The sequence below is a fragment of the Oncorhynchus clarkii genome, chromosome 6 (genome assembly GCF_045791955.1).
Source record: "Oncorhynchus clarkii lewisi isolate Uvic-CL-2024 chromosome 6, UVic_Ocla_1.0, whole genome shotgun sequence".
NCBI lineage: Eukaryota > Metazoa > Chordata > Actinopteri > Salmoniformes > Salmonidae > Oncorhynchus > Oncorhynchus clarkii.
The window spans coordinates 65164423-65179767 of record NC_092152.1 but is presented as its reverse complement, the minus strand read 5'-3'; the positions used below and the strand labels follow the sequence as shown (position 1 = coordinate 65179767).

The window sequence follows — 15345 nt, the reverse complement described above, 5'->3', positions numbered from 1 at the left end:
CTGGAGGTGTGTTTTGGGTCATTCTCCTGTTGAAAAACAAATGATAGTCCCCCTAAGCGCAACACAGATAGGATGGCGTATCGCTGCAGAATGCTGTGGTCGCCATGCTGGTTAAGTGTGCCTTGAATACTAAATAATTCACTGCCAGTGTCACCAGCAAAGCACCCCCACACCATTACACCTCCTCCTCCATGCTTCATGGTGGGAACCACACATGCAGAGATCATCGGTTCACCTACTCTGCTTCTCACAAATACAGAGCGGTTGGAACCAAAAATCTCAAATGCCAGATTCTGATGTCCATAGCTAGTGTTTCTTGGCCCAAGCAAGTCTCTTCTTCTTATTGGTGTCCTGTTGTAGTGGTTTCTTTACAGCAATTCGACCATGAAGTCCTGGTTTACACCGTCTCCTCTGAACAGTGGTTTTTGAGATGTCTGTTACTTGAACTCTGTGTGAAGCATTTATTTGGGCTACAATCTGAAGTGCAGTTAACTCTTGATGGTTTTTGCGACTGCAATTTTACCAGATTGACTGACCTTCATGTCTTAAAGTAATGATGGAATGTCATTTCTATTTGATTACTTGAGTTGTTCTTGTAATAATATGGACTTGGTATTTTACCAAATAGGGCTATCTTCTGTATACCCCCCTACCTTGTCACAACACAACTTATTGACTCAAACGCATTAAGAAGGAAAGAAAGGCACACCTGTTAATTGAAATGCATTCCAGGTGACTACCTCATGAAGCTGGTTGAGATAATGCCAAGAGTGTGCTAAGCTATCATCAAGGCAAAGGGTGGCTACTTTGAACAATATAACATATTAAATATATTTTGATTTTATTTTTTTAACACTTTTTTGGTTATTTCATGATTCCATGTGTTATTTCAAAGTTTTGATGTCTTTGCTATTATTCTACAATGTAGAAAATAGTAAAAATAATGAAAAACCCTTGAATGAGCAGGTGTGTCCAAATTTTTGACCCGTACTGTATATGACTACCTTTTCTGTGCAGGCATCATTTAGGAAAAGTAAAAGAAAGTGTCACCTAAATCTCTTTCCTCATAATTGAAAGACTCATGTGGTTTGATATGTTTAGATTCCCCCTCCCTCAATCCTTCAGTTGACAGGCTCTTCAGACAATACCAGTGATGGGCAGTAAGACAGAGAGACACAGCAGAGCAAAATGGACACAGAAGAGAAGCAGACTGAAGCCTTGGAGAGCCTTGAAAGTCATAAAAAAATCAGCTGAGGGCCAAGATGCCAGTATCAGGGCAGAAGGGGACAGAGAGCCTGTGACCATAGTTGATCAACTTTGGGAGGGATTCACCTGCATGCATCCTCCAGCATCATGCTGAACAGGCAGATGGATGCACAGCCAGACAGAGGGACATGATCCGAACGGAGAGAGAAAACAATCCAAAGGTTTCTGTTCCAGTCTGTGTGTGAACACTGTACGAATGAAAAAGGAATGATAACAACACTAATATTAATGACCATGGTTCTTGGTCCAGAGCAGCGATCTGCACCCTCTCTCTCTCTGGACTGAGATGTGGTCAGGCCGTGGTCCCCACTGCTGGTAGTGATTCTGTAGGGGTGTTGGCAAGGGAGGTGGGAGAGTCACATGATGGGACGGGCGGCATGGGGCAGATGGCCTTGTGACTGTAGTACTCCACCACCTGGTTGGGCACCTCCGCCAGGACACATTTGGCCAAGGCAGCAGGCGAGGCCTGTGAAAAATAGAACACAGCTTTAGTCTGGACAGTTCTGGCACAAGACCCCAAAGGGTTAAAGCAATCATTTTCAGTGGCACCTAAATCCAATGAAACTCTGGGCAAATTGTTTTTTAACCTAACAAAGGAAGAATGGAAAGAGGGCTTTGTGTTTTCCGTTGTTTGGGCAGCGGTCAAAAGGAAAGAGGGCTTTGTGTTTTCCGTTGTTTGGGCAGCGGTCAAAAGGAAAGAGGGCTTTGTGTTTTCCGTTGTTTGGGCAGCGGTCAAAAGGAAAGAGGGCTTTGTGTTTTCCGTTGTTTGGGCAGCGGTCAAAAGGAAAGAGGGCTTTGTGTTTTCCGTTGTTTGGGCAGCGGTCAAAAGGAAAGAGGGCTTTGTGTTTTCCGTTGTTTGGGCAGCGGTCAAAAGGAAAGAGGGCTTTGGGGAGCACACAGACAAATCACATCAAGGCATTTTTGCATTTTTCATCATTACTTTTCTAAATTAATGGATTTTCTTTCCTGGTGACGAAAAATAATTTTTTTAGGAGGGTTTTCTGAAGCTCCTCCATCTGTAGCACTGGCAAGGCCAGCAGAGGAGAGGCTGCCTGGCTGTTAGCATGTCTTCAAAGCCCCATTGGAGGGTAATGCTATTACTGAAGGGGCTTTGGAGGTCACACTGGGAGACTTAATGGCCGCCAGCATCGCTATTATAAAAAGTACTGCAGTTTCTGAGAACTTGGAGACCCACAGCTCTCTGTTCTTTTGGCTTGGTTGGAATATGACTGCGGCATAGCATAATAGAGGGAGGTAGGGAAGGATGGAGGTACAGAATAAGGAAGGGAAGGAAGGGAATACTGACCGTTTTGAAGTCTCTGAAGGGCACAAACTGCACAATGTCCCTGAGGACGGGCTCTCCTTTGGGTGAGCGCAGCACCCCGTCATCCCCGTCCAGGATCTGCATGTCTGTGAAGTCTGCATTGCCCACGCCAACGATGATGATGGACAGGGGCTGGTAGGAGGCACGCACGATGGCCTCGCGTGTGTCTGCCATGTCTGTCACCACGCCGTCTGTGAGGATCAGCAGGATGTGGTAACGCTGGAGGTGAGAGGAAAGAGGAGAGGGTTGCGGTTGCCTGTTGACCTTTTGTCACCACACACTTCAGTGCCCTTGGTTTGTCTGTGTGTAACACGTCATCCTCTGAAATCTGACTGCTCCCACTGAGAAAAGTAATGATGCATTCATCTCTAGTCCCATCAATACCTCTCTCTCTCCCTGCAGGATATCAATACGAATGAGAAAATCCTCAACATCTACAGATATCCTACATTTGCCTAAGAATTTTACATATGAGGTCTATAAGTGTATTTTTTATTTATTTGTATTTTTTATTTCACCTTTATTTAACCAGGTAGGCCAGTTGAGAACATGTTCTCATTTACAACTGCGACCTGGCCAAGATAAAGCAAAGCAGTGTGACAAAAACAACAACACAGAGTTACAAACAAACAAACGTAGGGTCAATAACACAATAGAAAAAAATATATAAAAAATCTATGTACAGTGTGTGAAAATGTAGAAGAGTAGGGAGATAGGCAATAAATAGGCAATAGAGGTGAAATAATTACAATTTAGCATTAACACTGGAGTGATAGATGTGCAGATGATGATGTGCAAGTAGAGATACTGGGGTGCAAAAGAGCAAGAGGGTAAGTAATAATATGGGGATGAGAAAGTTGGGTGTGCTATTTACAGATTGGCTGTGTACAGGTACAGTGATCGGTAAGCTGCTCTGACAGCTGATACTTAAAGTTAGAGAGGGAGATATAAGACTCCAGCTTCAGTGATTTTTGCAATTCGTTCCAGTCACTGGCAGCAGAGAACTGGAAGGAAAGGTGGGCAAAGTAAGTGTTGCCTTTGGGGATGACCAGTGAAATATACCTGCTGGAGCGCGTGCTACGGGTGGGTGTTGCTATGGTGACCAGTGAGTTGAGATAAGGCGGGGCTTCACCTAGCAAATACTTATAGATGACCTGGAGCCAGTGGGTTTGGCAAAGAATATGTAGTGCGGGCCAGACAACGAGAGCATACAGGTCGCAATGGTGGGTAGTATATGGGGCTTTGGTGACAAAATGGATGGCACTGTGATAGACTGCATCCAGTTTGCTGAGTAGAGTGTTGGGGGCTATTTTGTAAATTACATTGCCGAAGTCAAGGATCGGTAGGATAGTCAGTTTACGAGGGTATGTTTGGCAGCATGAGTGGAGGAGGCTTTGTTGCAAAATAGGAAGCCGATTCTAGATTTTATTTTGGAGATGCTTAATGTGAGTCTGGAAGGAGAGTTTACAGTCTAACCAGACACCTAGGTATTTGTAATTGTCCACATATTCTAAGTCAGAACCGTACAGAGTAGTGATGCTAGTCAGGCGGGAGGGTGCGGGCAGCAATCGGTTGAAGAGCATGCACTTAGTTTTACTAGCATTTAAAAGCAGTTGAAGGTTTAAAAGCTTGTTTGAAGGTTTGTTAGCACAGTGTCCAAAGAAGGGCCAGGTGTATGCAGAATGGTGTCGTCTGTGTAGAGGTGGATCAGAGAATCACCAGCAACAAGAGCGACATCATTGATATATACAGAGAAAAGAGTTGGCCCGAGAATTGAACCCTGTGGCACCCCAGTAGAGACAGACAACATGCCCTCCGATTTGACACACTGAACTCTATCTGAGAAGTAGTTGGTGAACCAGGTGAGGCAGTCATTTGAGAAGCCAAGGCTATTGAGTCTGACGATAAAAATGCAGGTCGATGAAGACGACTGCACAGTACTGTCTTATATCGTTTAGGACCATGAGCGTGTCTGAGGTGCACCTCTGACCAGCTTGGAAACCAGATTGGATAGTGGAGAAGGTACGATGGGTTTCTAAATGTTCAGTGATCTGTTTATTAACTTGGCTTTCAAATATTTTAGAAAGGCAGGGCAGGATAGATATAGGCCTGTAACAGTTTGGGTCTAGAGTGTCTCCCCCTTTGAAGAGGGGGATGACCATGGCAGCTTTCCAATCTTTGGGGATCTCAGATGATACAAAAGAGAGGTTGAATAGGTTAGTAACAGAGGTTGCAGATTGTCTACCCCAGCTGATTTGTAGGGATCCAGATTTTGCAGCTCTTTCAGAACATCAGCTGTCTGGATTTGGGTGAAGGAGAAGCGTGGGGGGGGGGGGGGGGTCTTGGGCAAGTTGCTGCAGTGGGTGTTGAGATGTTGGCCGGGGTAATGGTAGCCAGGTGGAAAGCATGGCCAGCCATAGAAAAATGCTTATTGACATAGTCGATTATCGTAGATTTATCGGTGGTGACAGTGTCTCCTATCCTCAGTGCAGTGGGCAGCTGGGAGGAGGTGCTCCTATTCTCCATGGACTTTACAGTGTCCCAAAACTATCATCATATTCCTATGTATTCTCCTCTCAGATGCCCCATGAGTCCTTTGGCATTAAAGTGCCCCGGCTGCAGTTTTAACTCATGTCCTGAATTATTTTTGCATTGATCCTTTGTTGATCCTTTGTTCTCATTTACTGATCAGAAGAAGAAGGGATGATTGAATAATAGATCAGTACAAGGACGAAGGAGAAGAAACGGACAGAATGATGAAAAAGTGTTTCAAATGTAATGGGAATAGCCAGAGGGCTAACTAATGTAGGAACACATTGATATTAAAGGCCTTGAGCATTCTTGTTAACTCAATCCTTACCACGTTTCATGGAGATATTAAAGGTGCTTTTGCAGAACATCAATAAATTATAACAGATTTATACAATGGGTTGGTCTAATCCTGGATGCTGATTGGTTAAAATCGAGTTCCTGCCGGTGTCTATTTCACAAGTTACCACCGGCTAAAGCTGGGAAATGCCTATTTACTGTTCCATCTCACTGTGCTGTCTCATCAGCCCAGCCAGACAATTTATAAACTTAATCTCCACTGTAAAAAGCATCTAGACATTATCTCCCATTTCTTTTAGACTAGTATTTGGTTTTCAACAGCAGAGATTTGTATAAACCTTGCTGTCTGTGGTTACCAGGGTGCTCGTTATGGCGCACACCTGTCACCAGCGTTATGCGCATCTGCGCATAATGACACTCACCTGGACTCCATCACCTCCCTGATTACCTGCCCTACATATGTCACTCCCTTCGCTTTCTTCCCCAGTTGTCATTGTTCCTGTTCCATGTCGGTGCGCTGTATTGTCATTTATTAAATGTATTCACTCTCTGAACTTGCTTCCCGACTCTCAGCGTACATCGTTTACATTTCTCTTTCCAGCTTCAGTTTGAAGTAATTGTGCTAGCTGTGTCATTGGCTAGCTCTTCCAAACAGTGTACTGGTGAGAGAGCAAATGTTCTATGCCAGGCGAAATCGCTCATTGGTATGGCTGTATCCAAATGTCACTAGAAAACAGTTTAAATAAACAAATGCAGCTACTTTTGTCATTCTGGCTGCACTGTTTGTGACTGTTAGCCCAAGTTGGCTAGCTAGCAATAAGGGGATAAGAACGTTGCCACAGTCAGCATGACAACAGAACATTTAGAACAAATGTCTATAGAATAAAGACTGGGTCGTGTCTCCAGCAACTGAGCCAGCCGGCTTGGGTAGCAATCCTAGATTTGTGTCGGGACTATCTTGTGGAAGGACGAAATAGTATGAATAAATTAACATGTTTAATGGAAATATGTCTCATTATTTGAAATTGCTGGTATCCCATTGCATAAAAGTGATAATTCCCTCAAACACGGTGTTTGGCGGATATATTGGCACCGTTTGCAGGCCCGAGACTAACACCCGTGCCAATATCCTCCAAACACGGCTTCTCGGGCATTGTCACTTAATTAGACAAAAACATTTAATAGTGAATGACATCACTATCATGTTTTTCACAACCATACACCTACATGGTCTGTATTGGCTGACTGGTATTAATTGTGTAAAAGCTGAGCTGAGCCTGGGACAGCTCATCCAAGGAGGCTCAATGGGTGGGATATCAGTTATGGACATTTTTACTTTTCTCCATATCATGCAGGCCTGTACTGTACAGCACTCCATTACAGCAGTAAAGGGACACTTACTGAAGCATCTTTGATGGTCTCCTCTCCTGCTGACAGCTTGGCTATCCTGCTGATGATGGGAGAGACGTTGGTGGGACCATACAGCTGGATCTTAGGCAGGCAGTTCTGGTAGGCCTCCACCACCCCCTGAATCTCTGATTACACACACAAACACAGGCGTTCTACTGTGGGTACACGCCTTAAAGTGGCACATTGAGGAAGGAAAGGAGGGAGACAGGTGGGCTGGAGTAAAATAACTAAGGGACAAAGTATTACTGGAAATGTACATTTGTAGTGCTCTGTGTCCATTAAAGGTGGATTCTGAGAGCGGGGAAAGCACTCTCAAGCTCCACATGCTATCCAGTATGCACATTTTCCATTGTAAAATGTCAGCGGATTTAGATTGATGGAGGGTCGGGCAGAGCTGCTGAGATGTTCAGAAGTATAAGGTACCCAGAGGAGGCTTCATCTCTGTTACCTTCACATTCATCGTCCTCTGGGTTGAAATTGATGGCAAAGTCATGGGACACCTGTTTGTTGGGAAATAAAACAAGGTCAGACACTGTTGTACTGGAAATGAGTGTAGACAAAATCCCTATGCCTCATTCGAAATACAACTGGGGTCTTCAAGGACACTCATTTATTTCAGTCCACATTTTACGATCATTTGAATGTCTGGAGTAGCGGTGGAATAAATGAAAATATAGGACCATAAGTCCACATAAAGCTTACTTTGAGTATGAGAATGACCCTGTTCCTGATACAAAATGGTCCAGTTATCTTACTGAACAAAGCCACAGCCACACAGCCTTTTGAGAACTTTTACTATTTTGGGTAAATACAACAGCTTTGGGCTCTTGGACTATTCTAAGTGACAGCAACAATACAGAATTGACAGATTTGGTTTTATAGCATTTTAGCAGCCTGGGGTTCAGAAAGTTTTCAGACGTGCCATTTTTCTATCCAATCAAAACAACCATCTTTTTGGTCCAGTGTATGTACCTTTGAGAAGACAGATGTCATTAAGCCATAATTACAGAACTTACAGTAGATAAGACTATTTATAAGCTAATGCACAGCACAGAACAGAAGCAGAGTCTGATAGCCTTATTTGATCTTTTCTCGATCTGTTGACCTGCCAGTACTTCAGTGTGCCTGTGATTCTCCATCTCTGGAAGCAATCTGTGTGTCTGAAAGTGATGTGTGTGTGTGCGTCTCTGAAAGCGTTGTGTGTGTGTGTGTGTGTGTGTGTGTGTGTGTGTGTGTGTGTGTGTGTGTGTGTGTGTGTGTGTGTGTGTGTGTGTGTGTGTGTGTGTGTGTGTGTGTGTGCGCATGGCACTTCAAACCCTCTCCCCAGGGTGCTAGTTAAAACAACAGCCAGATCTCTGTTCTCCATGCCAAATCTGCTAAAACAACGCCCCTGTCTCGCTCCTGAAACCTTCTGACAAGTGGCCATCAACACCAAGGAGCCATGCTTGCCATTATTCTAATTCCTCAGAACATGTTATTTTCTCGGGGACAGGTTGGTATTTCCAGAGAAGGGGCTTGTGAATAAAAATAAACTCAATTATGAATTTGAAATGTGAGATTTTGACAGAGTGATGAATGGTGTCAGGATATAGGGCAATCAGCCCGTTCAATATATAGACTCAGGGCATGGGCAAATACCAAGAGGGGAGAGGATGGAGGGAAAATAAACAGTGTGGGGAAATATTATAACAACTAAACAAGATAATACTCACCTCATAATTGGGTGGAATTCTGGCACCAAATCCCAAGGCGGAAAATCTTTTGTCACTAAAATGTAAAGTAAATCAATCATAAAATAATACTGTTGTCGCTGTTACAGTAGGGTTACACGGTCACTGATCAAATGGAAGATACTTGTTGAGAACATTACTGTAATTTATCTCTTTCACACAGAAAAAAACTACACTGCAAATCCCTCCTTTTAAGACTTGTTTACAATTTAACCAGTTAGGACACTCAAATGGCAATGTAAGATTTGCTTCTTTGTTCCAGCTGTCAGTTTGCACCTATGGGGTGAGATTATGTTACTCCCCGCCAACAAGTGGTAATTGTGCGGTCACAATTGCTGTATTCCCCACATCATTATCGATATCATTCTAATATGCTGAGCTGATGCAGTACTACTATATGCTCTGCCATATTGGGGCGGCAGGGTAGCCTAGTGGTTAGAGCGTTGGACTAGTAACTGGAAGGTTGCAAGTTCAACCCCCAAGCTGACAAGGTACAAATTTGTTGTTCTGCCCTTGAACAGGCAGTTAACCCACTGTTCCTAGTGATCACACGGTGAGCTGTGGGGCTCACTGAGCAGTATGCGAGCCGAGACAAGAAACAAAACACGAGTCGTCTTAGTGCAAACGGCAGAAAGAGAGGGTTGAAGAAAGGATTCAAATATGAGATGGAATGATTAGTGAGTTACAGCTCTCTCTCTCTCTGACAGGGAATGTGTGTATCTATCACTCTCCAATCCATGTGTGCTGGGCTGTGCTAGCTTCTTTTCCATCACATTAGTAGTACTGCCTAAATACATGATTTTATCTCTGCTATCAGGACATTGCTTTCATGCAGAAAAAAAGTGGAGTCTCGAGCACCGTGGCAATCTGAATGAACATCTCCATAATAACATCTTGGTTTCAGTCATCAGCATTTGAAAGGAGCTGTTTTAATTTATTTACTGCAGCAGGAAGGGGAGAGAGTGGTGACATGGGCTGGGAACACTAAAGCAGGAAGTAATAAGCATTCAATTGAAGATTTGCCTGTAAAGCCCTCATTAGAGACAACTAAAGGACTCTAAACTTTAATATCCCATCTCTGGCTGATTGATACGTGATACGTTAATGGAAAAACAGATGATAAAACCCTTCTGGTCTCATCATCCACCCTTGGGAATTAAGAATGATCATCTCTGTGCTAAACATAGTAATCTTCAATTGGGCTTCCTCTGTCTCAGGAGATGGTATACTCTCTCAGGATGCCGCTCTCTCATGAGAAAGAGAGAAGCTGTCCGAACAACCAAGGCCACTACAAAGGCAACTGGTTTCCAAATGCACAAAGGTTGCTGCCATCCCCGATATTCACAGTTTGCTTACAGCTGCTCATTCTTTTCTCTCTAAAGACTGACAGGGGAGCATCTAACAAGCAAGCCAATCAAAAATATATTCATTTTTTCAAATCAAATTGGGCTTGGTGGATGTATAGTACAACACATGTGGAACGTCATCCCCAAAACCATGGTCCTTTGCTCTAGCAGGCCTAGTAATACATGAGGGCACTCACAGACACACGCACAGACACAGACACACACACAGACACAGACACAGACACAGACACAGACACAGACTCACACACACACACAGACACAGACACAGACACAGACACAGACACAGACACAGACACAGACACAGACACAGGCACAGGCACAGGCACAGACACACACACAGACACACGCACAGACACGCACAGACACACGCACAAAACAGACACAGGCACCGACACAGGCACCGACACAGACACCGACACAGACACACGCACAGACACACGCACAGACACACGCACAGACACACGCACCGACACCCGCACCGACACAGACACACACACCGACAAAGACACAGGCACAGACAGACGCACAGACACACACACACACACACAGACACACACACCGACACAGGCACAGACACATGCACAGACACACGCACAGACACACGCACAGACACACGCACAGACACACAGACTCCGTTCTGTCCATTAGAGGAAGATGCTCAGACTGCCCTCTAAGCACAGAAACTCAAGGCCCCATCTCTCTGATTCAGAGGGGTTGGTTTAAATGCGGAAGACACATTTCAGTTGAATGCATTCAATTGTACAACTGACTAGGTATCCCCTTCCCTTTCTATCAACCCAGGGAAAAGAGAGCTGGTAAAACATCTTGGATCAATGAAGGAAAGCAGAAGACATGATTTCTCTCTCTGCCCCCAGTCGAGTTATAGAAATGCTCTCTTTTTGTTCCCTCCATCAACACTTTGGTCCTTAATCTCCTTAATCCTCAACTCCTTAATCCTCAGATGAAGAAAGAGGGGAAAGTGGACCTCCTCTCTCCCTCCACCCTCCGTGGGGAGATTTAAGCAGATTCTGTCAATGGCTAATCCTGCGTTTAATGAATCCCACAGGACAGCGCTATCCAGGAGAAAGGACAGGAATAACCTGCAGGAGCAATGGAGGTGTACGAGAACAAAATTGGCTGCAACACAACGTGCCGAAAACACATTTTCTCTGACAGCAAATCATGACAAATGAGTGAATAAACTGCATGCAGGGTCAAATTGGACGGATAGTTTTGTTAATTATTGTCTGTAATGCAAGGGAGATCCATCACAACGGGCAAATGAGAAATGGGCCTACAACATACTCTCTGCTCGGCGGTGGCAAAGCCAGTTTCAAGTTCTATAATACAATTCAAACTACTCAACCACTGATGTCTGATATCGCTGCCTTCAATAGCTATCTTTGACATACTGCTGTTGTTGTTTGTCTTGTATCTTTCTATTCTATCTAGTCGGTGGTGTTTTGTCCAAACAGAAAGCTCATTACAATACATCCGACTTATAATTTTAACATAACGGCGAGATCGACCTGAAACAACTTCTCAAAGTTTCCTCAGCGATTTATCTTACCTTTCTCCTCTGACGCAAATGCAGTCAATATGTTCCAGAGCTCCTGTAGTATCAAGAGAAGAGGCTGTACAAATACTTCCACTGGAGCTACTGCTACTTAGTTCTGATGCTTGGTGCTTCTCTGTTCTATCAGTCAGTTTAATACATTGTGGGAATAGAACCTGGTGTTTGAGAAAATGTAGAGGTGCCACAAGTTCCCGAGAGTGAAAGAAACTGGCTTTCAAGTCTGACTATGGTTCCCCCAGATAAAATAGACATTCTCTGGGAAGTGGCCTTTCTGTGTAGTGGTATACATATTCTCTTTGATTGTGCTCAACGTTTTAGGATTCTTATGCCTTTTTCCAATTGAGCCTGGATTAAACATCACAACCTTCAGGTTGGTTCAGTGTGTGTGGAGTAGTAGTCCACCTCTGCGTCTTTTCTTAAGCAGCACATGGCTGTACTAAGTGATAAGTCCCAAGTAGAGAACTAATTATGGCTCACAGACTGCTATGCTGTGGAGGACTACCACCCCGGTAGACAGCCATATTTCAACGTGACACCAATAAGAAGAGTGGGAGAGCCAAATGTGAGGCTGTTCACAGGCCTGTTCATGAGGATGGCACCAATGTGTGGGCTCCATGTTGGCACCTCTTTTTCACTTCCACGTGACATGGTGTGAGAGCGGATCTTGCAGGCGGGTGTCTTCACTGAGCCCTGTTCCCCTCTCAGTAGGAGAACCAGCCACTTCCCACTCAGAGCAAAAGGTGCCCGGCTCCTAATCCAGCTCCTACTGTGTAAAAGTGATCAAACATCACCTGATGTTCACCACAAGAGGCCTGCATGCCCACGTTGTGCACCTGAATAACAGCCTGGCGTGGGAGGAGATAACCCACAATATGTAACGTAGGCGCAACACCTAAAGGCATGTTTGTGACACCCAACACCAAACTGAGTTAGCTACCTACACATCTCTTTTCCAGGTAGCTAGAGTTTGTGTCTCTCCAACAGGTCTTCTGCTGTTCTAGAGTTATCTCTTGCTTTCTTTAATTAGGCAGCCAACGTTCTCCACACATTCAAGAGGAGGAGCCAACACTGGCATGACTCACAGTGTAAATCCTCATTTGGCTCTGTGCCGACAGACAAGAGGATCTTTCCTCTAAAATAGACCCAATTTGAAATAATTTGTTTCTAATTAACCAGTGTCTGACAAGACTGTCTCCGATAGCCCTGGTGTATATTGAATAAATATTGAATTAGTCATTTATAAATGAGGAGTGTAACAATAATATAATAACCAGTCAATGACATATCCTTAACAAATACAGTATAAGGAAAGTCATGTGACAACACACACAAATTAAAAAATACAGACTGTCTCTCCAACTCTCCCCAGCCATTGAAACCATTATCTCCCCAAACCCTTAAGAGCCCTGTGCACCCTTCTTCTGCCATCTCTCCACTTCTACCTATGGCTCTGCTGTTACCTCTCCTCTGCCCTCTGCCCTCTGTCCCTCTCTACCCCTGTCTCTGCCCATCCTGCTACTGTCCCTCCCTGCCTCTGCTAATCCTGCTGTGCCACTGCGCCAGGCTGGGTGTCCTCTCCTCTGGATCGGGGTAATGATCCCTTGCCAGCCGTGGAGGGGGATCTGGCCGCTCCGCCAGGCACAGGCAGTCTTTGCCAGGCTGAGACAGAATAGGATATCACAGGGTGCAGTGAGCACCACAGGACAGAGGAAATGCTGCATCCGCCACCACGGATGGAACAAGACCTGCTGTCTACTGCTTTGCTTTGTGCCCATTCCAACAACAGCAGCAGAAACAGCAGTGGCAGCAGTAAATCTAAGCAGACTAGCCTCATCTCAAACACTGATTCTGCCTCCAAGCAACTTCATCTGAGATTTCCCCAGGGCCTCCTCATGCATTTGTAATGTCTGTGTAAAGGCAATTTGTTTGCTCTAATTTCCTCCTAGTAAGGTGGAACTATAGGGATTTAATGAAAGTGTCGGCAGTGGGCATGAGAATTGCAGGTGGACCTTAATTTAATTAATGCATGAAAATGACTGTTTTTTTTGTTTTGGCGGTGTCAAATCCACAAGCGGCTCCTTGCGTTACCTTATCTCGGACACTGCCATTGGATGCAGCAAAACCACACCCACCTTTATATGGGACAAATCCCATGCAGCCGTGTTAGAAGTTCATGCAGTCACATTACAAGTTCAGGCACTCGAATGTGTGATGTTATATTGTCTACACCTCGATTAGACTGATAGCCTATCCCCATCCAAATGAAAATGAAAACATGCACACTTTCTATTGCAGTTTTGAACTTCTAACGCGGTAGGGATAATAGGAAGGGAGTGATTTGTAACACACAAGAACAGCCATTTGCCGATTTGCGGGCTCATACCGCAGTTACACCTTCAACACCGGCAAAACAACGTGAGTTATCACTCGATCTGATTGAATCGAGGCCTTATCATTGTAATAATTGTTCAACTCTGTCATTCATTTTCCAACTCATGCTTTAGTGAGTAGTAAAAAGGATCCTCTGAATTCTATTCTATTTCAGCATTCCACGAATTCCATTACCTCTTCATAGCTGGAAATTAGATGGAGTAGAACCACTGTCTCGGTTAAAGTTAAATTTCCCAATGATAGACATACAGAGAGCAGCCCCACAGATAGAGATCAAGATAAGGCTGGGCAGAGAGGCGTGGTGCTGACTAACCTGTCATAATCCTGACAGATCTCCCCCACTGCTATCAAAGCCTTCAGATACTCATTGGGCTGGTACGGGTTGATGTAGTGTAGGGAGCAGCTGTTCCGTGGGTCTCCGTTGGAGGCTGTGAAGTCAATGGCCACCTAGAGCAATGACAGATTCATAGAAGACTGTAAACAAACCAAACACCATAAACACTAGACCTAGGGTCTACCTGTCCATGCAGATTGTGTTGAAGCAGGCTACGCTGTACAGTGCTCTGTCAAACGTGTGTTTCTATTAGAGGAAGATTATGACAAATCAATTGACTTCCATTGTGTAAGTGTCTGGAGCCTGCGCCATTGAGTGACATTTCAACCCGGGAGCGCCCTCACAAGGTCTTAAATACTGTAATATCATGTCCTCAAGCATAATTGCATAACTGCTTACGCAAGTGAATCTGTATAATATACGGTGAAAACATAAATATCTAAGATACGTAAATGAACATTGCTGAAGCCGTCTGTTAAATTTCTATTTTTATGTCCAGTCATTGCGCAGATGTTCTCAGAGCAATTTATACAACCAACATGTGTGCAGGATGCGTTGAGGACATGTCAAAAAGGAGTGACAAAGGGACAGAGATATTTCACTTCTTTGACGTCAGCAGTGCTAAAGATACGGGCACAGGGAGAACTGCAGCTTCTCAACAAGGGAAATTATCATGTAAATATTCTGCAGGTATTTTTTTAAATCATGAGTGCATTATCAAAGGACTTCTATAGTGTTCATAATTTGTGGAAGGTGATACCTAAGGCCGTCTATGCAACAATGAAGCAGTGCTCCTAACATAGCCGTGCCCCTAAATAAATATTCATTATTGCCTCAGTTATCCTTCTAAGGAGGTAGCCTTCAGTGAGAGAATCCTCCGGAAACAACGGAAAATGCTAGTCAGCAGGGTAATGTTTAATTAGTTTTAAAAAATGCAGAATGTAATGTTTCACACTTAGAGAACGTAGCATTTAATCAAAACACTGGCCTTGATGACAGCACTTAACCTGGAAATGGAACACTGGTTTAAATTTCAAAGGCAGGTTAAAATACTACGCCTATTGTCTATTCCAACACCTTAACGAAGGCAAGCAACCATTAACATGTATAGAATGTGT

At 44.2% G+C, this 15345-nt stretch overlaps 1 protein-coding gene across 1 annotated transcript in view; it reads right to left on the bottom strand.

Moving 5' to 3' along the window:
* Positions 1 to 962: 962 nt before the first annotated feature.
* The window catches only part of LOC139412182 (copine-7-like), a 37491-nt gene continuing 23108 nt past the window's right edge, over positions 963 to 15345 (bottom strand). Inside the window, exons 10-15 of the mRNA XM_071158999.1 lie at positions 14207 to 14340; positions 8542 to 8596; positions 7278 to 7329; positions 6821 to 6954; positions 2573 to 2809; positions 963 to 1732 (exon numbers count right to left, since the gene is read on the bottom strand). Of these exons, the coding sequence (XP_071015100.1) occupies positions 1559 to 1732; positions 2573 to 2809; positions 6821 to 6954; positions 7278 to 7329; positions 8542 to 8596; positions 14207 to 14340 (786 nt within the window). The 3' untranslated portion in view covers positions 963 to 1558. The remainder of the gene's footprint in view (positions 1733 to 2572; positions 2810 to 6820; positions 6955 to 7277; positions 7330 to 8541; positions 8597 to 14206; positions 14341 to 15345) is intronic.